At 36.4% G+C, this 25371-nt stretch overlaps 1 protein-coding gene across 4 annotated transcripts in view; it reads left to right on the top strand.

The window, feature by feature from the left end:
* Nkain2 (sodium/potassium transporting ATPase interacting 2) overlaps nucleotides 1-25371 on the top strand; it is a 1052194-nt gene that overhangs the window by 558867 nt on the left and 467956 nt on the right. For 3 of the 4 annotated variants that reach the window (XM_057761725.1, XM_057761726.1, XM_057761728.1), the window contains exon 4: nucleotides 4168-4272. The exons of the other annotated variant lie outside the window; for it this stretch is intronic. In XM_057761725.1, coding sequence (XP_057617708.1) covers nucleotides 4168-4272 — 105 coding nt within the window. The remainder of the gene's footprint in view (nucleotides 1-4167; nucleotides 4273-25371) is intronic. 4 annotated transcript variants of the gene reach the window in all.

The following is a 25371-nucleotide window of genomic DNA, read 5'->3' as shown; positions in this document are numbered from 1 at the left end:
ACAAAAGTGCTGCTATCAAAAACACAGAAGTGAGTAGATGAAAAGTTGTCTTCCATGGGCTTCTTCTTACAAAGGCCTGAAAAAGAAGATTCCAGTAAATTCTTTCACTTGGGGTGGGTCAGTACTCAAGGAACTTGGAAAATGGCTGTTTACTGATCATTTGGAAAGAATTTTAATATTCTTTCAATTAGATGATGTAATCAAAGATTGGCGGTGAAACAAATTCTATGAGTCAGAACATTTCTCTGGGTTAACAGTGTTAGTAGTAGAAGGGATGCTTTTATATTTAATAAGTTGCCTGAACATGAGTATCTACATTGGACAGACTTTTTCTCTATTAGGACACATGCCATTTGCAGTTAAATGCTTCCCCATATGGACAAGAAAGCATCCCTGATCTCCTGCCCCCTTAGTTAGGTAAACATGAACTCTAAAAAATAATGACCTCAAAATAGATTTGCATGATTTTTCAAATGAAGTATGTACAGTAGAGCCCATCAGGGGCTTTTAAAATAATCTTATCTTTCCCAGAAATCTGTAATTTTCTTTTCTGTTAGCTTCAGTTGCCCATTTGTGCACTGAGGAGAGAAACCAGTGCCATGGAAGACATGCAATTTAGTAAGTGAAAACTTAAGTCTGCAAGATAAAAAAGAGGTGTTCCTAGGTCTACTATTGGGATCTCCTAACTGCTAGTAGAATTACCAAATGGCCATTGCAAGCCAGCTCTAAAGGGGATTCAGAAAACAAAAAGCAAGACGTTTCTGAATATTAAAAGACTAGATTTCTATATGTTTTTCTTTGGGTTTACCTTCTTATTTAGCTTCTCTAGGGCAGGGAACCCTGACAGCTCTTTGGACTGGAGAGGAAGGGGGAGAGGATTGGGGGGAGGGGAGAGGGATGGGGGGAGGGGGAGGGAATTGGGAGGCTGGGAGGAGGCGGAAACTTTTTTCAATAAAAAAAAGAAAAAAAGACTAAATTTCTGGGTTTGCTTGGGTATTTTTAATAAAACTTTTTCCTAATTGTTGTAAAATGCTTGAAGGAAGTGTTTGCTTCATGGCTTTGCTTTCCATGAGATGAATAACTATGTTATGAATCCGCAGCACTATGCTACATAGTGTATATATGAGCCATAAGTACACATTAGATAGTGAAAGCCATGCTATTTAGGATGAAACTGTGCAAACATGAATGCTCGAGGAGTAGAATTATGCAAGCTCCAAGTCCAGAGCAGCCTACAGTGAGAGCTGATGTTTGGGAAATTATTCTTGTCACGCACTTACCTGTCACCTGGCGATGTCTTATTTGTATGTGTGGGAGAAGGGGTCAGCAAGTATCAGTAATCAGTCTGTCCTTCTGGCCTTTTGTTTTCTTAATGTGTCAATGGCAGTCTGGCATGATGTGACCTTTTAAAGTCTAGGACTCTGTTTGTCTTGTTCGCCAAGGCCTGAAACAGAGTAGCTACTCAACAAATATTTGTTTAGTAAATGCGACAGTCTTCAAACAGTTGAGGACATGTCTCTCTGCAGTAACAGAAGCTGCTGCCTTACTGAAATCACTTCTGAGTCAGCCCCCCTTCAAATTCCAATCAAACACACAGAAATCACTCGACATCAGGTAGGACTCTCCTCTGACTACAAAGTGTAAAGTCCAATATCATTTATTAAGGATGTCAAGTAGGACACCAAGTTGTTCATTTCAACTGTTTTTTTCCAGGGATATTCAATGACCTAGGAAAATATTGAGTGCTTTTATAAATTGTTTTTACATAAGCATAAGCACATTCAAAGCTTCAACTTTCTATGATCTTATGAACTCTTCAATACTAACTGAATATTAATATCTGGTTAGTCATATGACTTTTGATGCTTCAGTGAACCTGTAAAACAAACTGCCCACTTTCTTTCTAACAAATAATGTTTATGAAATACTGTCATTCTTCATATAAACAAAACCAGACCAATGTATATTAGTCAGGCACTACTAAACAATAGCAAAGATTCTCAGAAATGAAGTATTAGTTAATTCCATCACTGTACAAATATCATAGAGTTAGCATACTTGTGCAGGCTAACTGCCTCCACATCATGGAAACAGGATCTTATAGCATGACATTTTTGAAAAAACATTCAGCAACCCATCCTCGCCTCTATTCTTTGAATGGTATTTACGTGTTATTTTCAAACATACTAATTGTTATCTTGCCCTAAATTGGAAAGTTCTAAAAGAAAAATACGCTTTAGTGTCTGATGTCTTCCTTAGTTGTTATATTGGAGTCAGGACACCTGAGTTTCTAAAATACCTGTCATGAACCTCACTGTTTTACTGTAGTATCTAGTACCAATTAAGATATATTTATAAAATACCCTATTAGTCTTTTCCAATACAGTAAATACCCTTTAAAGAAACTTACAATTTCTCCATTGTATTTTAGTACAGACAGAAAACTAAATTGTTAAGAAATTACCATTATGATTTCAAAACATGAAAATAATTGAGACTGATTTTCAATTATGTCAAAGTCAGAAGAGTTTTTCCCTATAGAAGGCATGGTCCAGAGAGAAGAATTTCTGACTCGATCGATCATTGGAAAGGCCGTTAAAGCATAATCACCCCAGCAGGCCACTTCATGGCTCTTTTTCCAAAGTACATAAAATCATATTTAAGATGGAAGAAAATAAGTTTTCCTTCTATTATTTTTAATGGTAGAACAATTTAAAAGTTACCTTACTAATAGAAATTCAATTATTCAGAAGAATGCTAGTGATATCGTCTTATATGGTGTAGGTTCTCAGGTCTGAGATCATGTTCTTAGTGTTTTCCCATCCCCTTACTCTCTTAGATGTCTCTTCAAAGATAGATATACGTCTCTTTTTATTTGGATCTTGCATTCTGTCAGGTTGCCAATAAACAAAATCTGCGGCTGTGGAATGTTTAGGAAGCTAAAAGTAAAATTTAAACAACAACAAAAAAGATTTAGTCAGACTTACTTGAGCAGTAGGAAAGACATAAGTAATCAAGGTGTGTGAAATTAACTTTTAAATAAAAACTTTGTTGATATTCATTAGCATCATTGTTATACACTGGTTCAGTACATGAGGTGGAACCATAAGCTAATGAGAATGATTCTTCATGCTCCTGATAGAATGCTTTACTTCAGTGTGGGAATTGTCTCATGTAATGTGATTTATATATTAGGAAGACTAGGTCATAGTGAAGAGATGGTAAAAAGAATCAGAAGCAAGAGGCCTGGTTTACAACATTGACTAGGCTGCTTGCTAGTTTGATGACTTGTGCAAATTTCTTCTTTAAAGTAACAGGTTATTTTATAAAATTGAGGCAAAAATAACAGAACATCACTGAAATAATGAGAGAAGACTAAAATATCCTGGTACTATAAGAAGTTAAAGGATGGAGTGATCATGACCAGATAATTATACACACTGGGGGAAAGGCGCATCTACAGCCCCCACCCCAACTCTGAACTCTTTACATCCAATCTTTCTAAGTTATACCTTAGAGCATAGTTTGGGCCACATGCACATGCATATTCTACAAATGTGGTTGCTTTGCAGCATCAGGAACCATGTAAAATTTGCCCATTTTCATCACTTTGAAAAATTTATCATTTCATATAACCATCACCATAAAATCCTCTATGTGAGAATACCAAGACCAAAAGAGAGAAAGTCAGTTAACTTAGGTTAGACAAATTCTGAGGAACAAGGGGATAATTCAGACCCAGATTTTCTGTATTTAAAATTTCAGATGTTGCCTGGTTCATAAACTTATATGTCATCTGAGGGACTCTCAGCATATGAAAGTACCACAGAGAAATAGACATTATGTTCTGGGAATAACACATACTATCTAATTTAGAAACCAGATATATACATCTCTTTATGTGTGTCTCAGACTCTCTGTTTCTCTCTGCCTCTCGCTCCCTCCCTGTCTCTCTGCCTCTGTTTCTTTCTCTCTCTAAAAAACCAAAAAATTCTTCATTCTGCATACGTGAGTTGGAATAAGTCAGTTGAAGAAATCAGGTACTATAAGGTCACCTCCATGATGACATAGTTAGACTTCATCTGAGCTTTTATTTTTCTATAATCTGTGAAGGGAGCTTTAAAGCACTACTTACCAATTGCTTCACTTCTTGTCTTCTTATTGTAGCATTATATTATGATGTGGAAGATAAAAGGAAAGCATGACCTCCAAATCTTGGATAGCTTAGTCATGCTCTCCAGACAAACAGAAGAAATAGAAGACAGAAGAAGGGTAGGTAGCTATATGATAGACAGGTGACTGATGTATAAAAGATAGATATGCAGAACATCGCTTAAGTCTTTCTGGTATATTTCTGGAAATGTAATAAGACATTTCAGCAAACTGACATTAAAATAATTTATATGACCTCAATGGCATGTTATAAAAATGAAACAAGGAGTCATCAAATAATACTAAGTATCTAGAAAACATGTTATGCTACCCTGAAGAATAGTTTAGTGCTTAAAATTTCAAGGTGCTCTCATTTTACTATGCCAGTAGAGTTCTGTTCCCACCAATAGCTGTGTAGCTCCCAGGCCAATGCATAAAGCTCAAGGCAGAAATTGGTATGAGATTTTGGCATTTATTGAGGCTTACATATGTAGTAAAGATTGTTCTCTTTTTAACATATCATTATACTTGAGTTATAGCTAGAAATTGGATTTCTGTAATTTAATTATTTCTAATATGGTTTTCACAACTTTGACTTACAAATTTACCTCTAGCATAATCAACATGTAATATTGTGTTCGAAGATTCTAAAAGAGAAAAGAGAAAGCTTTGATGCCCATGTGTCCCTAAAATTAACTACCTTGGAATGGTGAACATGTTTTGCTGGGTACATTAGTGTATGGCATGGAGGAACGTAGCATCAAACTCTTCCCATAAGCTCTTCAGGCAGTTAAGTTCAATCCACTTACAAGTTAAAAACATCAGCACTTTTCTTATTAGTTTTACCCTTTTCTTGATTACAGTCATATATAAAAAGGAAATGTATACATGGGGTGTGGACATGTTTAGATAAATAGTTGATAAATTGCATCACAGGAAAATATTTCCATTCCATACTGAGAATACTCTTCTGAGTATCTCTATAATAAGTATCATTTAGTCTTGCAAGAACATATTCTGTCATTACTCATTTAGTGTCATCCCTGTGCATTTATTAGTAAGCAGAATCATTTAGGAGTTACAGTAGCAAACAAAACAGAAAGAAACCTCTTTCTCAGGCACTTATAATTCAGGTAAACCTTCCTGGCACTTTGGATTTGCATGTGAGATATGCTCTGAGAGAAAAGCATTATTTGTTTACTCTCTAAACCTCTATTTTATCGAATGTAAGAATTTAGAAGTATGTATAGTCACACAAAATTTCATATCTTGTGATGTGTTGTGACTATAAAAATGGAATATGAGAAATATAAATATAATTCCAAAATGTGAATAATTTTTGGAACAAAGAAGTGTTGGGGGATGAGAAAAGAAGATGAAATTGAATGAGGTGAGATTTGGGAAACAAATGCTATTTGGATTTGAGGAATGGTGTGGACGACTGGTATTGAGATCTAAAGGGAAGTGTTTTAATGAAATGCAGTCAAGAAACCTAACTGTGACTTCAATCATGTCATTTTTCCTTAATTAGAATGAAGACAGCCTGGGAGTCTCTGCTAATAGAGAGTATGTTTCAGTGATTCAGGCCAGAGATTGTTAAGAACCAGAAGAGATAGAAATGAAAGAATAACTATCAGACAGGCTGCTGAATTAGAATTGTGTGTGGGAGGATTAAGAGGATTCAAAAATAACACGGAAAGTTGCTCACCTCTGGGATGTGATGCTGGCATCTCTCCCAAGAATGAGAAATCTGCATAGAAAAAAAAGATGAATTCAAAAATTTTAAATTTATTTTTAACTTTAAAGCAGTGATGCACCATTAATCTTTATGGATAAATATGAATGTCAACTTGACATAGGAACTTAGTACTTTATGTTCTTATAAGTTGTGAAGAAATGTGTGCTAGAAAAGTTTAATGTATTTTTCTAGAGAAAGGTCAGTAGACGACAGTCTCAATACTGTCTGAGACCCAGGGAGGTCAAGAAAAATGAAAAAAAAAAAAACCCACAGAATTTTATTTATGTATTTGGGGGTAATGATAACTTATTCTTCAGTATAATGCTAAATATGTACAATAAAAATAATTGTGAGGATTGTCTTAACATTTATATTATTGTGTTATTCATTTAAAATGTTATTCAAATGAATTAGCATATAATTTAGTTAAACTACACTGTAGTTTAAGATATATATGTATATAATCATTTACTTTTTCTAAAGCTTTTTATGACATATGGCAATTACCAAATACTTATTCTTATGAGTAAATAATGCTATGAATATGAGCTAATAGCTGACAGCTGTTGAACATTTATCATATATTTGATATTGTTCTAACAGCAACTTCTCGTTCAGTAATCAGTGAAGCTATTGCACCTAGCTTATGGATTCAGAAACTGAGGTATAAACAAGTTATTTTTATGACCATGGTTTCATTATAGTCACATGATAAAGGAAATGATTTGAACAAATCAAGAAAAGAGGAGATGATCATAGAGTTCCACTCTTTGATTCCAGCATTATAGCTAAGAGTAGATTCTGGGAGAGGAGGAAACAGGATTTTTTTTTCTGAACCCACCAGGCTCCACAGCATAGCTCTAAACCTATGTTCACACAAATGGCCCTGGTAAGACTTGAAGGACCACAAAAGAAAAACAAAAATTAATAGTCATGTACAGCCAAGAAATATATATGAGGAGTTGGGAGAGTAGACAGGAGTGGGTAAGGAGGTAGAAGGTGAGAGTCAAGATGTCAGTATACCAGATATAAATATGTGGAATTGTATGTATATGAAATATACACACAAACTTTTTTTCAGAAGGACAGATGTGACATACACACACTTTTTAAAAAAATACAATGAACCACATTTTTCTTATTCATTTATTATCTGTGGAACTTATTGCATGCTTCTGAGGAAAAGACATTTGAAAATTATCTGGATTTTTTCCAAATTTCAGAAAACAACTGCCAACAATTTTTTTTTCATTTTTGAATATGTGGTATTGTTTTAGAATAAGTTTATTTTTAATAGCAAATTTCTCTCTGGGGATGTCAAGGATTCACTTAGCTGTTTTATATTCCCTGAGGGTAAAAGGTTGATTATTTGGAATCTTGGACCATCTCAAATAAAAGGGAATTCAGTATGGTCAATGTCTACCAAATCTACAGATTCATTGAGAAATAAGAGATGAAGCATCTGATTGACTATCCAATACAAGGAGATCATCTCTAAAATATTATATGCACAAACAACAAAAATGGACTCAGAAGGTTGTATTTATATATTTGTGCACACAATACATATATGTATATATATATATACATATCTGTAGTAATAACCATAATAATGAAAGAAAAAGTGATCCATTTGAGAGTAAGAGAGAACAGGATAAGGAAGGAGAGAAAAGACATGGTAGGGACTGTAAGAAGAAGAGAGAAGGGGGAAAATGATGAAATTATGTTTAAGTTAAAAGGGACTGGTTGGGGGCATGTACCTCATTGGAAAAGAGAAATAATAGATAGTTATGTGGAGCTTGAACAGGGGATAAAGTGGAATGGGGAAGGGAAGGGAAGGGAAGGGAAGGGAAGGGAAGGGAAGGGAAGGGAAGGGAAGGGAAGGGAAGGGAAGGGAAGGGAAGGGAAGAAGGGCCTGAGTTATCGAATACAAAGAGAGAACGCTACAATTAAAGGCCATTTGAGGGGTAGTAATGAAACCAAATACAATAAAACCTTTCTAAAATATGTAAGAATATGAAGGCAACTTAAATGAAATCATCCAATAATTGGGGGACACAAAGTCCCAACTGTATATCTGTTGTCACCAAATGAAGCTTCTAGTTCCAGGATTGTGTCACATCTAATTGAGTTGTTGGCCAAAGGGTTCCCATGCAAATCATACTGTTGGCAAACTATAGGATGATTCCCAGAAATTGACTGCAAACCCCATTGATGAAGACAACATCTATACAACTCATTGAACTTGGAGAAGTTGAGCTATTGCCTACATAGAGCAATGAAGAAAGTACTCTTTACACTATTAAAATAGAAAAACAAAGGCCAAGACAGCTACAGAATCTTTTATCATCAATGGTTTCCTGCCTGAAAAATATGCTAGTGCAATGGCAGAACAGAGATTTTAGGAGTAACCAACCATTTAACTTAAGGCCCACTCCACAAGATGTAACCCATACCTGACACAGCTTGATCAGCCAAGAACCAGAAAATAGATACCTGATGTAGGAGGGTCTTGTGTTTTGTGTTGATTTTATTGGTTAAAGAAAGAAACTGCTTTGGCTTTTTGATAGGGTAGAAAATTAGGCAGGCAGAGTAGACAGAGCAGGATGCTGGGTAGAAAACAGTGTGGCAGACACCATGGCTCTCCTCACCAAGACGGACGCCAGTTAGACTCATCCCGGTAAGCCACAGTCAAGTGGCGATACCAATTATTAGAAATGGGTTAAATCAATATGTAAGAGCTAGCATATAAGAGGTTAAAACTAATGGGCCAGGCAGTGTTTAAATGAATACAGTTTCCGTGTAATTATTATGGGTAAAGCTAGCCGGGAGCCGGGCAGCAGGAAGCAACCTGTTCTTCCTTTTACAACAGATACCCCAGGGAGTTAGGGTAAAATCAAATACCCCTGATCTAAAAAAATCAAATGAACAAACCTATAGCAATGAAATTGGTCAAAATGACATTCTGATATATTCATAGATCAGTGCCTTGTTCAGTCATCATCAGAGAAGCTCCTTCCTGTAGCGGACTGGAACAAATACAGAAACCCACAGCCAGATATTATGCAGAGAGTGAGGAATCTTGACCTCAATGGAATAACTCTATCAGATTCTTCCCATGAGGACTCAGGGAACCTCATAGAAGAGAGAAGGCAGTAAAGAGTGCAAGAGTCAAGGGGATGGAGAACACAAGAAAACAAGTCCCACTAAATCAATATGATCAAATCTCACATGAATTCACAGAGATTGAAGCAGCATGCACAGGACCTGCATGGATCTACACCAGATCCTCTAGGTGTACTTTATGCCTTCTGGTTTAGTGTTTTTATGATATTCCTGAACATGCAAAGTAGTGTGTCTCTGATTCTTGTACCTTCTCTTGGGCTCTTTTCTGTTTATCTTGTCCAGCTCCAATGATTTCGTTTTTGTTTTAACATAATATTTTATTATTATTTTTTCTTTTTGAAATTCTGTTTGTTTTGGGGATGTCATCACTTCCAGCTTTAGGTAATATGCCTGATGTAACATTTCCATTTCCCTCTCAGTTATCCTGGATCCAATTACTATTTCACTTTGTTTAGCATTCACACATCATATCAGCATGAATATCTACTGGGTTCACCTGGATAGTAGTTTAAGCTACGATTGACATCATACAACAGATGACTTCCCCACTCCTTAGAGACTACTACCAAGAAACCTTGTGAGATTTCATCCAATAACATGGCTTTATTCCTGCCACTCCGGCTCATAAACCTCATGAGCCAATGAAACTGAATCTGACCTTCAGCTTGGCAGCTTCACACTCACTACACTTCACCTTCATTCTAAAAAGTTTAGAGATCTGCAACATTAAAAATGAATGTAAATCTCTAGGATTCTAGCCATCAAATGCTCTCATGGATCTATCATAATAGCTCATGAGTTCCAAGAGGCCTGTTTTATGTTTTATAATTGGTTTTACTGAGATTTACATTTTTCTCCACTCCTCTCCCTTTTGCCCCTTGTCCCTTCTATACACTCATGTTACCCCTATTCTCCCAATTTACTCAGGAGATCTTATTTTTTTCCTTCCTATGAGGATTCATGTATGTCTCTCTTAGGGTCATCTTTGTTGTCTAGGTTTTCTGGGCTTGTAAATTGTAAGCTGGTTTTTCTTTACTTTATGTCTAAAAGCCACCTATGAGTGAGTACATATTTGTCTTTCTGGGTCTGAGTTAGATCACTCAGTATGTTTTTTTCCTAATGTGGAGTACACCATTGTCTAAATGTACCACAATTTCTTTATCCATTATTTAGGTGAGGGGCCTCTAGGTTGCCTCTAGTTTCTTAATATTACAAATAATGCTGCTATTTACCATAGTTGAGCACATGTCCTTGTATTATGGTTGAGCATCCAGTGGGTATATACCCAAAAGTTGTTTTGCTGTTTCTTGAGGTAGATTGTTTCCTAATTTTCTGAGAAATCACCATACTGATTTCCAAAGTGTCTGTACAAGTTTGCATTCCCATCAGCAATAGAGTGTTCCCCTTACCCCACATCCTCTCCAGCATAGGCTATCATCTGTGTTTTTTATCTTGGCTGTGATGACAGTTGTAAAATGGAATCTCAGAGTTGTTTTGAATTCCATTTCTCTGATGGCTAATATCCTTAACTATTTTTCAGTCATTTGGGATTCATCTATTGAGAGGTTTCTCTTTAGGTCTGTACTCCATTTTTTATTGGATTATTTATTATTTTGGTGTCAAGTTTCTTGTGTTCTTTGTATATTTTGGAGATCTGTCTTTTGTCAAATGTGTTGGTGAAGTTTTTTTCCCATTCTATAGGCTGCTATTTTGCCTTGTTTAATTTATCCTGTGCATTGCAGAAGCTTCTTAGTTTCAGGAGGTTCTATTTATTAATTGTTGCTGTCAGTGTCTGTGCTACTGGATTTATATTTAGGAAGTAGTCTCTTGTGTCAATGCATTCAAGTGTACTTCTCACTTTCTCTTCTATGAGGCTTAGTGTGGTTGGTTTTATGTTGAGGTCTTTGATCCATTGGGATTTGAGTTTTGTTCATGGTGGTAGATAAGGATCTATTTGTATTCTTCTACATGTTCATATCCAGATATGCCAGCACCATTTTTAAATGTGCTTCCTTTTTTCCATTTTATAATTTTAGTTTCTTTGTCAAAAATCAGGTATTCATAGGTGTGTGGATTGATATCTGGGTCTTCAATTTAATTACATTGGTTCTCCTGTCTGTTTTTATGCCAATACCAGGCTGTTTTCAGTACTGTAGTTAGATAGTAAGGTTTGAAGTCAAGGATTGTGATGCCTCCAGAAGTTCCTTTATCGTGCAGGATTGTTTTGACTATAGTGGTTTTTTTTTGTTTTGTTTTTTGTTTTGTTTGTTTTTGGTTTTTCCATAGGTTCTTTCTAGGTCTGATAAGAATCTCTATGGGCATTGCATTAAATTTGTAGATTGCTTTTGGTAAGATTGCCATTTTTACTATTTTAGTTCTACCTATCCAAGAGCATGGGATATCTTTCCATTTTCTGGTGTCTTTTTCAAATTCTTGAAAGATTTAAAGTTCATGTCATACAGGTCTTTCACTTGTTTGATTAGAGTTACCACAAAATATTTTATGTTGTTTGTGGGTATTGTGAAAGGTAATATATCTCTTGTTAATTTCTTAGCCCACTTATCATCTGAATACAAAAGGGCTACTGAATTTTTTTAATCTTGTATCCTTCTATGTTACTGAGGGTATTTATGAGTTGTGGGAGTTCCCTGGTAGAATTTTTGGGGTCACTTGTATAAACTATTATATCATCTGCAAAGAGTGAAAGTTTGACTTTGTCTTTTTCATTTTATATCCCCCTGATATCCTCTTGTTGTATTACTGTTCTAGATAGAATTTCTAGTACTATATTGAATACATACAAAGAGAGTGAACAACCTTGTCTTGTTCTTGATTTCCGTGGGATCACCTTGGGTTTCTCTCCATACAGGAAAAATCCATCAAGAGGCAATTTCAATTGTGAATATCTATGCCCCAAATACAAGGGCACCCTCATTTGTAAAAGAAATATTACTAAAGCTTAAATCTCACATTAAGTCCCACACACTAATAGTGGGAAACTTCAATACCCCATTCTTACCACTGGATAGGTCTGACAAATAGAAACTTAACAGAGAAATAAAGGAACTAACAGATGTTATGACTCATATGGACTTAACAGACATATATAGAACATTCCATCTAAACATAAAAGACTATACCTTCTTCTCAGAACCTCATGGAACCTTCTCAAAAATTAACTACATACTCAGTAACAAAGCAAATGTCATCAGATCAAAAAAAAAATGGAATTACCCCATGTATCTTATCAGATCACCATGGCTGTGCATCCATGAGATTGCCTTTCCTTTTCACTATTTCCAGGAGTTGATCCAGAATATTCAGAAAAGAGAAAGATAACAATGTGAGATTCTACCTTAATTATACAAACTCTGAGGGGTGTCACATAGGTCAGTGGTTATCAAACCTCCTTCATATAACACCCTCCTTCAGAGTTTTTTAAATGCCCCAGCCATACATACCTCAAGAGAATTGGATTTAATTAGTTGAGATAGATTCAAACAATGATTGGTGGGTTTTGTTGTTGTTCTTGTTTTTTGTCTTCAGTAGTTAATTTATTTTAATATGCAGTGAAGGTTGGTGACCACTATAATATAAATGTATGCCCTTCAGTAATGACTGATCTAAAACATTTTAAACATGGATCCAATGACTCTTCCAACATTAAACAAAATGCTTCATAATATTAGAAAAATTGGAAATGCATTTTATTTGTGAATTTCTCCTTATGACTTGATGTATTCAAAGGAGAAAAGGATTACTGAGTGTGCTATGAATGAGTCCTTGTCTGCAGGACTCAATATTTTTGTCCATCATAGAGTATCCTAATTTATATTTCTGCATCTGCCTTAAATGGGTATCCATATCTATTTCTCTTTTCTCATATGCAAAGTTGTATAAACATTTTAGTAAGTTAAAGGAATTTTTCTCAGCATGAAGTCTATTATTGAAGCACGAATGGGAAAATGTTCAAAACAAAGCAAGTTATTAGGTCATTTTTATCCAGCTCGGAAATGGGAGTGGGAACAGAGGTGAGTGAGGGAAAAGACTGGGAGCAGAGGAGGGAGGGGAAGCTGCAGCCAGAATGCAGGATAAAGAAATATTTTTTTTAAATAGGAGAAATACATAATAGGGTATCAGTGATTTTTGTACACTTTCTTCAGTCATGATGCCAGTCTCCTAACTTTTATGACAATGTTTGTTTTCTTTTCTTTGTACTTCTTATAAACAGAACAAGAATTAGTAAACATTATAGTGTAGCTAAAACTCGTACTTGAAAAACTTACATAAGTGGGTTCGTCTAGTCTCTTCACATCGTTGTAACTATTTGAGCCATTGGTCCCTTCTTTCTTGTTTCTTGCTCTGAAGTATTTCATTTTAGCACATTATAGTAAATGTATCCCTTATACAGCCAATGTTATAAGAGGCAATACTATTATCCCATTACTAAAACTAATGCCCACAAATCACTGTTGCCTTTCTACCAATAGCCTTTCTGAGGAGTACATCATCGAAGAGTGAAATTACTGAGAAGAAATGGGTCTCAGTTTTGTATCATTTGAGCAAAGTAACTTAGATAATAATTTATTTGTGGTCTTGGTCACAGAAAATTCAATCCATCCATGTGGGAAGAGAATGGGAGAGTAGCTCGTAGCATGGCAACATGGAAGGAGGGAGGGAAAGGACAAAAGAGAAAGGACAGAGGGTGGGAGGGAGGGAGAATGACTGCAGCGGTAAGCTACTCCTTCCTTCTACATTTTTTCACAGACACCCCATCTTAGTGTGTTTAAGCCTACACTTAGTGCAAATATTGCCCCCATATTAGTTCTCTCAGGAAGTATCATTATAATGTGTGTGTCTATGTGTATATGTGTGTGTGTGTGTGTTTCTAGGTGATGATTAGCCACCACCATGTATGTAACACTGTTGTAAGATAATAAATAACTTACGAATTAATTGTTCAAATTTGCACTCCTGTGAGCAGTCTGTAAACATTTCTTGTAGTGTCTATCAGAAGTCTACCAAGCTGTCGCAATTTTTTTTTCTGCTGTGTGGTACTCCATTGTGTAAATGTTTCACGTTTTCATTATGTATTCAAAAGTAAAGAAAACCAGCCCACAAATCACAATCCCAGAGAACTTAGACAGCAATGAGGACCCTAAGAGAGACATACATAGATCTAATCTACATGGGAAATAGGAAAAGACAAGATCTCGTGAGTAAATTGGGAGCATGGGGACTTTGGGGGAGGGCTGAAGGGGAGGGAAGAGGCAGGGAGGAGAGTAGCGAAAAATGTAGAGCTCAATAAAAATCAATTTAAAAAAGAGGTCGACCAAGCATGGTGGACTAGCCAAAACCAGTGAGCCAGCTGTATTTTCAAGTGGCATTTGTTAATACACCCATACTTGAGTATTTATCATTGCCAATGACTGATTTGGGTGCACAGAGCACAACTCAGTGCTTGGAGACAGAAACCACGTAACAGGCCCGACATAAAATGTTTACTATCCGTTCCTTTCTGGGAAGAATTTCACCAGACCTTTGTCCTTCGCTAGTTCACTATTTCTTTTGTTAATTTTCCTCACCTTGTCATTTTATGTGAGTCTGTATTTACATTCTCCCATGTAGTCATAATGTTGGGAATCTTTTCATATGTTCTTGGATATTGCATACTTTCACTGTTCGAATTCCCCTGACCAGTTTTTTTTTTTATTTCTGTCATTTGTATTGCATTTTTATAAAATCTGGTTTTGAGTTCCATGCTGGTTCTGTAGCTATAATTGTTTTTTCTACCCTGGAGCTCCCTCTTCACGCTCTTAATGATGCTTTTTGATGAGCAAGATTTCTTAAATTTTAATGCAGTCAAAACTTAACAGATTTTACTTTTGGCTAAGGAGCCGTGTCCTGTTCAGAAAGTAATTCTTTTCCAAAAATCTTACAGTACTACCTAGTGCATAGTCTCTCAAAATGTTTCTGAGGTTTTAGTAAATATCAGAAGGGTTTTTGTTGTTGTTCTTAATATCTACTAACACCAGTGTGCAGAAATTGGGACGTTACAAAAAACCCTACCTTTACAGGATAGAAACACCCATGACAAATTGTCTGGCCCATGATATTAGTCACGCTTCTGGTGACAATTATAATTCTAAAGGATTTATTAGCTTACAGTGTGTGTGTGTCCATGTGTATATGTATATATGGTATCTCTGCAACTATTTTCTATTAAAAAGTTCTCTCTTCCCCATTACTAATAACTTGTAATTTCTGTCACTAGTTGGACATTATTCTTGAAAGTTATTTAGGTATAGTCAACCAAATTTAGTCTGTGTATACTCTATCCAAACAGTTGTGGTAATAATGATAATGGAAATGAATTGTTCTAAACAAATGTATTTTTGTCCAATAAGTATTTATTGATTATGAACTACATACTAAGAAATTTGGCAGCACCAGGGAAATCAATCAGCAAGCTGAAGTCATGGGATCTGAAGACTACATCACAATGAATAGACACAGACCACAAATAAATAACCAAGAGAAATCCATTGCTTCATTCTTTTACTTCAAGAGTTATTCTGATCTTGCACTTTATTAACTCCTGATTAATCTTTGTATAGTCAACTCTTGATCTTTTGAGTTCCTAAGTTTATTAATTATATTTTTCAGTTCTTGAATTTTTCCTTGCTAAATCTGTCTTTCCTTCTGTCCTAGATGTCATATCTTATAGTTATTATTAATTTCTGAGATATTTTGAAGTCTGTGAATATTTAGAGCACCCATAAGTATAATTATTTTCTTCATTCTTGTGGCTCTTGCTTGGCTCCATACATATCAGAGTTCTCTGATGTTTGCTTTCACACGTACCCAAGATATCTCTGAAAATATTTGCAAGAATATAGTGGGAAACCTCAAGACAATCTGATCATCTTTTCTAAAGTGATTTTTTTTTACTATTAGTTATCTTGGGTACTAACCATTCTGGAACTCCATATCCCCTTTTCAGGAATAAGATATCTAGAAACAAATTTTATGCTAGGAAAATTTCTGTGTTTCTGATTAATTTACATTTCTAGACTGGTGGGATTCCTTTGGGTATCAATCCAAAGGAAGGGGGCTTCATCTCCCCTAATTTCTTTCTTTCTTGAAATCAAAATCTAGTCATCCTTCCCTTCCAAGTCAGAGCCAGTTCCTGTACATGCCTCAAGAGCTTGTTCTGCTTTGGGGATGAAGTTGAATAGAATTATCATACTCTTTACTACAAGAGTTCTTTACTTTGGGTTTCATAGGAAAGATGGAAAAGTGGTGGAACTTCAAGGTTTTACCAGGAAGGGAAATCAAAAGAATAATTGGTGAATAAATTAATGTTGCCTAAAGTATTTGCTTCTAGAACCATGACCTCTTCACTATTTTTGACAATTATGATGTTTGATAAAAGTGACAGGTGATCAAACTTGGATGATTTTTTAATATAAATTTCCAATATTTATGCATAATCTAATTTTTTCATATTTTACTGTCTTTTAACATGAAAATATTTTATAAAAGTTTTGCCAACTATGATTAAGAACCAAGGACAATGATATGTGTGGATTTATGATAAAAAGATAATAAAAATTTTTCCAGAAAATGTTAGGATGTTTCTGTTTTTCATAAAGAAATAGCATGTGACTTAACAGAATGATTTTTAGACTTTAGAGCTAAAAAATCGCTTCCTTATCTAGAAACACAACAATTGTTAATTAATCGTATTTTTGCCTTTTTCTTTTGTTTTCTTTTATTTTTGAGATTATAATATAATTATTTCATCTCTCCCTCCCATTTTCTCCCTCTAAAACCTCCTAATACACTGCTTCCTTTTTTTTAATTTCATGCCCTCTTTTTCCATTGTCATTGCAAATATTTTGTTTTCCTGAATATGACAGCATCAGTCTGTGCGTTACTTTTATTCATTTTTAAAGCCACAAAATAAAGCCTTTTCTTTTTATTTCTTTTTTTTTTTACTTTTTTATTAATTTATTTATTAAAGATTTCTGTCTCTTCCCCGCCACCGCCTCCCATATCCCTCCCCCTCCCTCAATCAACTCCCCCTCTCTCATCAGCCCTAAGAGCAGTCAGGGTTCCCTGCCCTGTGGGAGTCCAAGGACCCTCCACCTCTTTCCAGGTCTATTAAGGTGAACATCCAAACAGCCTAGGCTCCCACAAAGCCAGTATGTGCAGTAGGATCAAAACCCAGTGCCATTGTTCTTGACTTCTCAGCAGTCCTCAATGTCCACTATGTTCAGTGAGTCCGGTATTATCCCATGCTTTTTCAGACCCAGTCCAGCTGGCCTTGGTGAGTTCCCGAAAGAACATCCCCATTGTCTCAGTATGTGGGTGCACCCCTCATGGCCCTGAGTTCCTTGCTCGTGCTCTCTCTGCTTCTGCTCCTGGTTTGCACCTTGGGGTTGTAGTCTGGTGCTCCAATGTGGGACTCTGTCTCTGTCTCCTTTCATTGCCTGATGAAGGTTAATATCCAGGAGGATGTCTATATGTTTTTCTTTGGGTTCACCTTCCTATTTAGCTTCTCTAGGATCACGAATTATAGGCTCAATGTCCTTTATTTATGGCTAGAAACCACTTATGAGTGAGTACATCCCATGTTCCTCTTTTTGGGTCTGGCTTACCTCACTCAGGATAGTGTTTTATATTTCTGTCCATTTGCATGCAAAATTCAAGAAGGCATTGTTTTTTACTGCTGAGTAGTACTCTAATATGTATATATTCCATAATTTCTTCATCCATTCTTCCATTGAAGGGCATCTCGGTTGTTTCCAGGTTCTGGCTATTACAAACAATGCTGCTATGAACATAGTTGAGCATGTACTTTCATTGTATGATAGGGCATCTCTTGGGTATATTCCCAAGAGTGGTATTGCTGGGTCCAAGGGTAGGTTGATCCCGAATTTTCTGAGAAACCGGCACACTGCTTTCCAAAGTGGTTGCACAAGTTTGCATTCCCACCAGCAATGGATGAGTGTACCCCTTTCTCCACAACCTCTCCAGGAAAGGCTATCATTGGTGTTTTTGATTTTAGCCATTCTGACAGGGGTAAGATGGTATCTTAAAGTTGTCTTGATTTGCATTTCCCTGATCGCTAAGGAAGTTGAGCATGACCTTAAGTGTCTTTTGGTCATTTGAACTTCTTCTGTTGAGAATTCTCTGTTCATCTCATTGCCCCATTTTATATGACACTTACAAAGGTTTATAAATTCACATTAACATGATAAACCCTGAGAATTTTGTTATTAAAATACTGTTTTAAACAAGTTAAGAAGATTGCTAAGACGTAAACCACAGTGTGTTAAGAGAAATGCACGTGCGACTGTTTAAGGATTATCAAGGATTTATTAAGATATAAAAGTGGGGAAATACACTCACAAATACAGGATATGGTAAATCCAAATGCAGAGTCTTTGGAAAGCTGGGGACCAATCACACACTGCTTCATGCTGCCTGCCTTGGTCATCACCACCCAAGAGAGAGCAACCACTCTCCCTCCTTCCTTTTAAGAGGTCTTGTCAACAGACAAGCACTGGCTCTAAGGGGTCAGGTTGCCCAAGGTCATGGGCAGAGAGAACATCCACTACAACAACACTAACCTTGTTGTGTAATTAGAGCTGCTCTAAGCCTTCACCACAGAAGCATCTATTTTTCAGGGAATGATGTTAATACAGAGAAGCGAAACCGGCTAAGGTGCAGAGAAAAAGTGGCTGTGGGATACTGGACCCTATAGTGCATCTTTTATCCCTTCCTCCAAGGATGAGGGAACATCACATAGACCCGTGGACAGAATGAGCATAAAGTCGGGGAGGGGTGGTACAAAGCAGTGTCTTCTGCATAGGGCACGACCTCCACGTTCTAGCAAATAAACTCTCGCCCATGCTCACACAAACAAATACCTTTAATCTGAGATAAACCTTCCTAATGCTGTGACCCTTTAATACAGTCCCTCAAGTGGTGAACCCCAGCTATAAAATTATTTTAGTTGCTACTTCATAACTGTAATTTTGCTACTGCTTTGAATCATAATGCAAACACCTGATATTTCCAATGGTCTTAGGTGCATCTGTAAAAGGGTCGTTTGACCCCCCAGAGGGGTAGTGACCCACAGTTTGATAACAACTGCCTTCAAGTGTGAAAAACAAAACGTCAAAGTAGGAGCGCACTTGTTGGAAAAAAGGAATTCAGTGTGAGAGAGTAATAATGATGAAAATGACTAGAATTCAGTATATAAATCAATGACATTGTCAAAGAGTAAAATAAAAATAAAGACTTAACGATCCTAAAAGTGAGATTGAATAGAATCTTCTTCCTAAAATATAGTTTTGAACAAAATAACTAATTATTAATATAGTCTTCATAACCAGGTCTGATAAACCTAAGTAAAACCAAACAAAAGGGGGAAAATTCAGTAATATGAATCAATTATTAGAGTTTGGGGGGAAAAACATAGTTGCCTCATTCAGTTTAAAGTAGCTTGTTTCAATGTAAACCTGAACCCTTTCCATAAGTTTCCATTGCCACCTTGGTATGGTCAGGAATATGTATATCTAAATTCATGATTGCATATAAACAATAGAGATGGTTTATTTTGTTGAGTTATAAGAAATGTACTGCATGTATTTTAAATGTATAATGTTTTTCTGAGCTAACAATAAAAATCATCACCACAATCAATTGAATAAATAACCATAAATACTGAATATATCAACACGTTATTTTGTACTGCTTTACTTCTATTCCTGTTTGCGCAAGAGCTGTCCTAAGACAACCATTGCTTTCATTTTGAAGATGTTTTATTATCAACCCATCTTTATTTGTTTGTTTGTTTGTTGTTTGTGTACATGTTATGGCAAATATTGTGGATGGCAATGGATGATTTTTAGGTTCCTAGGGATGGTTCCTAGGGATGGAAATAGAGTCAGTAGGCTTGGGTATATCCACAGGGTGATGCTGAATAAATTCTGGTTTCATTTCTCCAGCAATTTATTATAGAGACGTTTACTGCACACAGTTCATATCAATCGTTAAATTCTGAGTGAAGCGTAGTGGCTCACACCTGTAATCCCAATAGTCAGAAGGGTTCGGCAGGAGGAATGCTGATCAGGGATACATAATAAATCACTTGGCACTCTGGGGCTAAAAGTGAAACTATATCTCAAAAAACAAAGTGAAGCCATCTTTCAGATTTTCTGATGAAAATTTTTTTATTTTTTTCTGGAGAGATAGGAGGCAACTTCCTGTTCCCCAACAGTGCTAGTCAGTTTTCCATGACTGCAAAGTGAGTCTTGGCAGGTGGCTCCTTTGAAGGAATTGGCATATTGTATCTCTGTATTTGCATGTGCCGTGTAAAGTGACTATATAATAGCTTCTTTACATTTTCTTGCTTGAGAATTTGTAGTGATTCTGCCTCTCTCAATTCTAATGTTGCTCATTTGTATCTTTTATGTTTAATTAAAAGTAATGATTAGCCTGACTTAAAAGTTCCAATGTTATTGATCTTTGAAGAGAACTTGCTTTAAGAAAAGAATAGATTTTAATATTCATTGATTGATATTAAGGTTTGCCTGGAGTTTAATTACTTTTTAGCAAGTTTCTTATATTGAAGGTAATTTCTCATTCTGTCCTTAGGGGACCCTAAAGACACATACTAGATTTTCTGTTGTAGCTTCACTTGTCCTTGAAGCTCTGTTGAGTTTTCAGCTACTTTGCACTAAGACTCATAATTCTGGAAAGACAGACTTATTTTTCTATTGTTCACAGTAAAGCTCCTGAAGAGTTCCTGGGAACTTTGTGCAAGAAAGAATTAAGAAACCCTGAAAGTTACTGAGTGGCCGGCAGCCTCTGTCTCTACACAGTGCCACAACTATCACGCTCATAATTGTACATACTTTCGGCCTCTTTTCAAACTTCAAAACAATAACCAGTTTTCTAGGTTATATTAGAAAAAAATGTCTTCTCTCCTAAACGATATGTTTAGTTTGCTAACATGAAATATGTAATTTAGTTGCAAATCATGAGAGTGGTACCCCGAGGCTCATGGAGAGCATAATCCACTGAGGACCGAAAAGGCAAAACCCACACCTCAACTCCTGTGCCAATGACACATTAGAGATAGTAATAAGGCATCATCGTATATCTGCCAAAATGGTATCAGTAGAGATCTGATGAGATCCAAGTTCCTACCCTGAGCAGTTACAAGGAACTGTTTATCACTCAACATCCCTAGAAGTGAACAGAGCCCAAGTAGAGAGAGAGCTTTGTTTCCACTCAACTGTCATGACATGATGCCATAATTGCTTCAATAGTGTGATGTCAAAAGAAGCCTGCATATAAAAGACTCAGAAGCATATAGCATACCACTCAATGGCTAAGGTTTCAGTCAAATGTCACTCACCGTATTTACATTTAAAAAACATCCATCAGCAGAGACCCACACTGGAGCACCGGACTGAGCTCCCAAGGTTATAATGAGGAGCAGAAGGAGAGAGAACATGAACAAGGAAGTCAGGACCATGAGGGGTGCACCCAACCACTGAGACAGGGGGGCCGATCTATTGGGAGCTCACCAAGGCCAGCTGGACTGCTACTGAAAAAAACATGGGATAAAACCGGACTCTCTTAATGTGGTGGACAATGAGAGCTGACGAGAGGCCAAGGAGAATGGCACAGGAACTTTCATCTGGCGATGGATCGAGAGAGAGACAGAGACCCAATTTGGATCAACCGTCTGAGCTCTTAAGGTCCAAATGAGGAGCAGAAGGAGGGAGAACATGAGCAAGGAAATCAGGACCACGAGGGGTGCACCCACCCACTGTGACAGTGGAACTGATCTATTGGGAGCTCTCCAAGGCCAGCTGGACTGGGACTGAATAAGCATGGGTTGAAACTGGACTCTCTGAACAAGGCGGACAGTGAAGGCTGATGAGAAGCCAAGGACAATGGCACTAGGTTTCGATCCTAATACATGAACTGGCTTTGTGGGAGCGTAGCCTGTTTGGATGCTCACCTTCCTGGACCTAGATAGAAGTGGGAGGACCTTGGTCTTCATGTAGAGCAGGGAATTTGGACTGCTCTTCAGTATCGAGAGGGAGGGGGAGTGGACTAGGGGGTGGGGATAGGGGGAGGGGAGCGGGGGGAGGGGGCAATATGTGGGAGGAGGGGGAGGGAAATGGGAAACGGGGAGCAGTTGGAAATTTTAAGTAAAAAAGAATAAAAATAAAAAAAAAATCCATCAAGCTAAATAATCAAGATAGAGTAAACATACACCAGTGCTGAGGAGAGAGGATGCCGACACTGTAACTGCTTAGAGCTTCAATGTGAATGTGTGAGCAAAGAATGAAAGGACCAGAAAACCTTGAATGTCTCAACAAAGATATGTAAGATAAAAGAGCAACAAATCTGGGAACTGAGATGTATTTGAATACACAATATGTGGGCCCAAAATCAGAGTAGAGAAAATGGGTTGATCAGTCAACTTGAAGTTGAAATTACCTCATCTGAACAAAATATTCAGACTTTACCTGAGATGACAGCTAGGAATCCAAAGCAATCTTACACTCGATGCCATAGAATGATACAAGAGCAGTACAGCTTTTGTTAGAATATATACACCTGTTCACAGGACACTAATATGTATGTGTGTATGTATGCATATTATTATATGATTAGCCTCAATATCACATGTAATGCACTAGAAGTATTCTTGGGTTTCTGACAGTATCAGCTTGTGTGTTTTTTCATTCAGAAACTAAAAGATATTTTCACCTTTGTGTCCACAATAATGAGGTGCCCTGGTTCCCAGAACCTCCCCTAACAATGTCTTGCAATACCAGCTATTGGTACAAAGTTAGCATTTTATCTCAATTTCTCCAAGGCTGAAATAATGGACTACTTGACGTGTTTTTTTTTTTTTTGACTGCCTTTCATCTTTTGCATATGTGAACAATTCCCCCAATGTACAGTTCATATCAAAGACACTCTGGAGGCGCTTTACATCTTTCTTACAAGCATTGCAAAATTCTGCTTCAGTGCTTTCCTTTTAACTAGTGACTCTCTCTGAAATCAGAATTCACGATTTGACTCTCTGCTTCTCAGTCTGTGACTAGCCTTAGCTCTGCCTACTTCAGTTTTCTTTTTAGACAAACTGGTCCAAATTAATGAGATTCTTCACCCAATACTCCTTAGAAACAGCTAAACCTCATGAAGAAATGCAACCGGTCTCCACTTACTTCCTCCTCTCTGCTTCTCTATGTTCCTCCGTTCTCATCTTCCCATATCCTGGTTTTCATGGACCTGTATTATTATAAAATCACAGATATTCATCTCATGCTCTAGATTTAATCTCCTACTGATTGAGACAGTGACTGAGAAGTCATGTTCCTCTAATCAGTTTCTTCAGTACTTTTTTTTTTTTAATTCCAGTAAAAACTGAACTGAGGTTGCTAAAAGGCATTTATCATTGTAGTTTAGCAAGACACTTAGAATATATTTGCTCTGCTTGCTGCCAGGGATTAAACCCTACTCTGCTTCTGGTAAAACAACATTCAATGTTCTGAACAAAAGTTACTGGATGCAAAATTTCATGTCACCCAACGTCATATGCAATTCTGGAGATAAGGTCCACATTCTTTCTATGGCACAGATGAATCCATGTGATCATTCAGTAATCAACAGGTTTATGACTCTGCAGTCAGCCATTGAGAAGCAAATAGCATAAAACGATGTTTTATTATTAACAGTTGTCAACATTCCTGATGTGTTCCTGCCTGAAGAACTTTCAAGGTCTGTCAATAATCTTACTCTTCTATGTAAGAATAAGTGAATTTTTAGAAATCCATAACATGTAAAGGAAAGGAGAGCTGACTTTGATTGTAATCTCTCTGTATTTGTAACAACTGTAGTTGCATAAAAGTTTACACACTGCCTTGTCAGCAAAAATTCTCCGCTTTTTTTTCCAGTGATGGTTGTGGAATATGATAATATGAACATACTGTTCATATTAAGCAGACAGCAATGGCTAGAACAAAATTTTCTCTGAAAATTACTTTATAAACTAGCGTAAAATAAAGATCAGTCAGATGAGTAATAGATTGCTTAAAGAAGACAGAAAGAAAAAATCAAACAATAGCTTCAGAAAATGATTATTTGAAAAGAAATGTTTTTGATAACAGAGTATGGAGAATGAAATCAAATAGTATGCCAGTTTTGTGGGCATTAATGCATTATGAAGAAATCCCTTTTACTGCGACAATTGAAGTAGGGAACTGGTTCTTTGTCTTGGCCTTAATCTCTGCTTGGTTGCCTAGAAACCCAGTCTTTTAGAGTCATTTGCCCATCAAAGTGCAGTTAAGGTAACACATTTAATTTTCAGACAGAGAGAGGGAGAATAGAGATTGTTAGAAAGAGTGAAGGTAGATTATAAAAACTGAGTTTTTCGTTTATGTGTAGATAGAACATAAAATTACTCATGGTATCCATGTATAAATATATTAGAATTAATTCAGTATCAAAGAAAATAATACAACTATGAATAATTTCATATTTAAGAGTATAAAAACTCACAGGCTTCTCAGCAGAAGTTAAAGCAGCTTTTCAGTTGCTGAAGGAACCATGTGTAGAAGCTCATTACCTGCACAGTAAAATAATTAAAAATTGACTGTGTGCCAAACACTCTCCCTTGAACGTTTCAACATTATCCCAATTGCTTCAGATTGTTCAACTACATTGCTAATAAAATTGCTTTGTAGGGTCCCAGCAAAGATACCTGGCATCTGGTCAAAGCATTTTTGCATATGGATCACTTTTTATTGTTTCTTCTACATTTGTCCTTTTTTGTAGCTTTGTCTTCTTTCCAATGGGATAAAGATGCTCAATAAACACCATGGGGATAAAACTAAGCATGAAATCCACTTGGCTGAGATTTCCAAATATATTAAAAACAACAATAGCAACAATATCAATGTCTTTACTAAATACTTCATAGCATACCTATGTAGTATTATGTTTCTATACTTAGCAGTGAATAGCTTTTTAATGCAATCAAGAGACCAGATAGTAACTACCAAAACCCAAAAAGCCATAGCCTTTTGTTCCTTGGCTTTATTAGCCTTGAAAATGTCCCATAAGTGCCTTATTTGTCTTGTTTTTCTTTCCTGCAATCTAAGGTTTGTCCATTTTTTCCAAGTACTGTTCCTATATTCTTGACTCTGACTCCTATGATGGGAAACAAAAACTACAATGAGCAAAAGAATATTAAATTTGATATTGACAGAAGAAGATCATTTTCACTTCTAAATATATGGGTCTCGAAAAAC

Source organism: Chionomys nivalis, chromosome 2 (genome assembly GCF_950005125.1).
Source record: "Chionomys nivalis chromosome 2, mChiNiv1.1, whole genome shotgun sequence".
NCBI lineage: Eukaryota > Metazoa > Chordata > Mammalia > Rodentia > Cricetidae > Chionomys > Chionomys nivalis.
The sequence above is the reverse complement of the archived record's forward strand: the minus strand, read 5'-3'. Positions and strand labels throughout refer to the sequence as shown.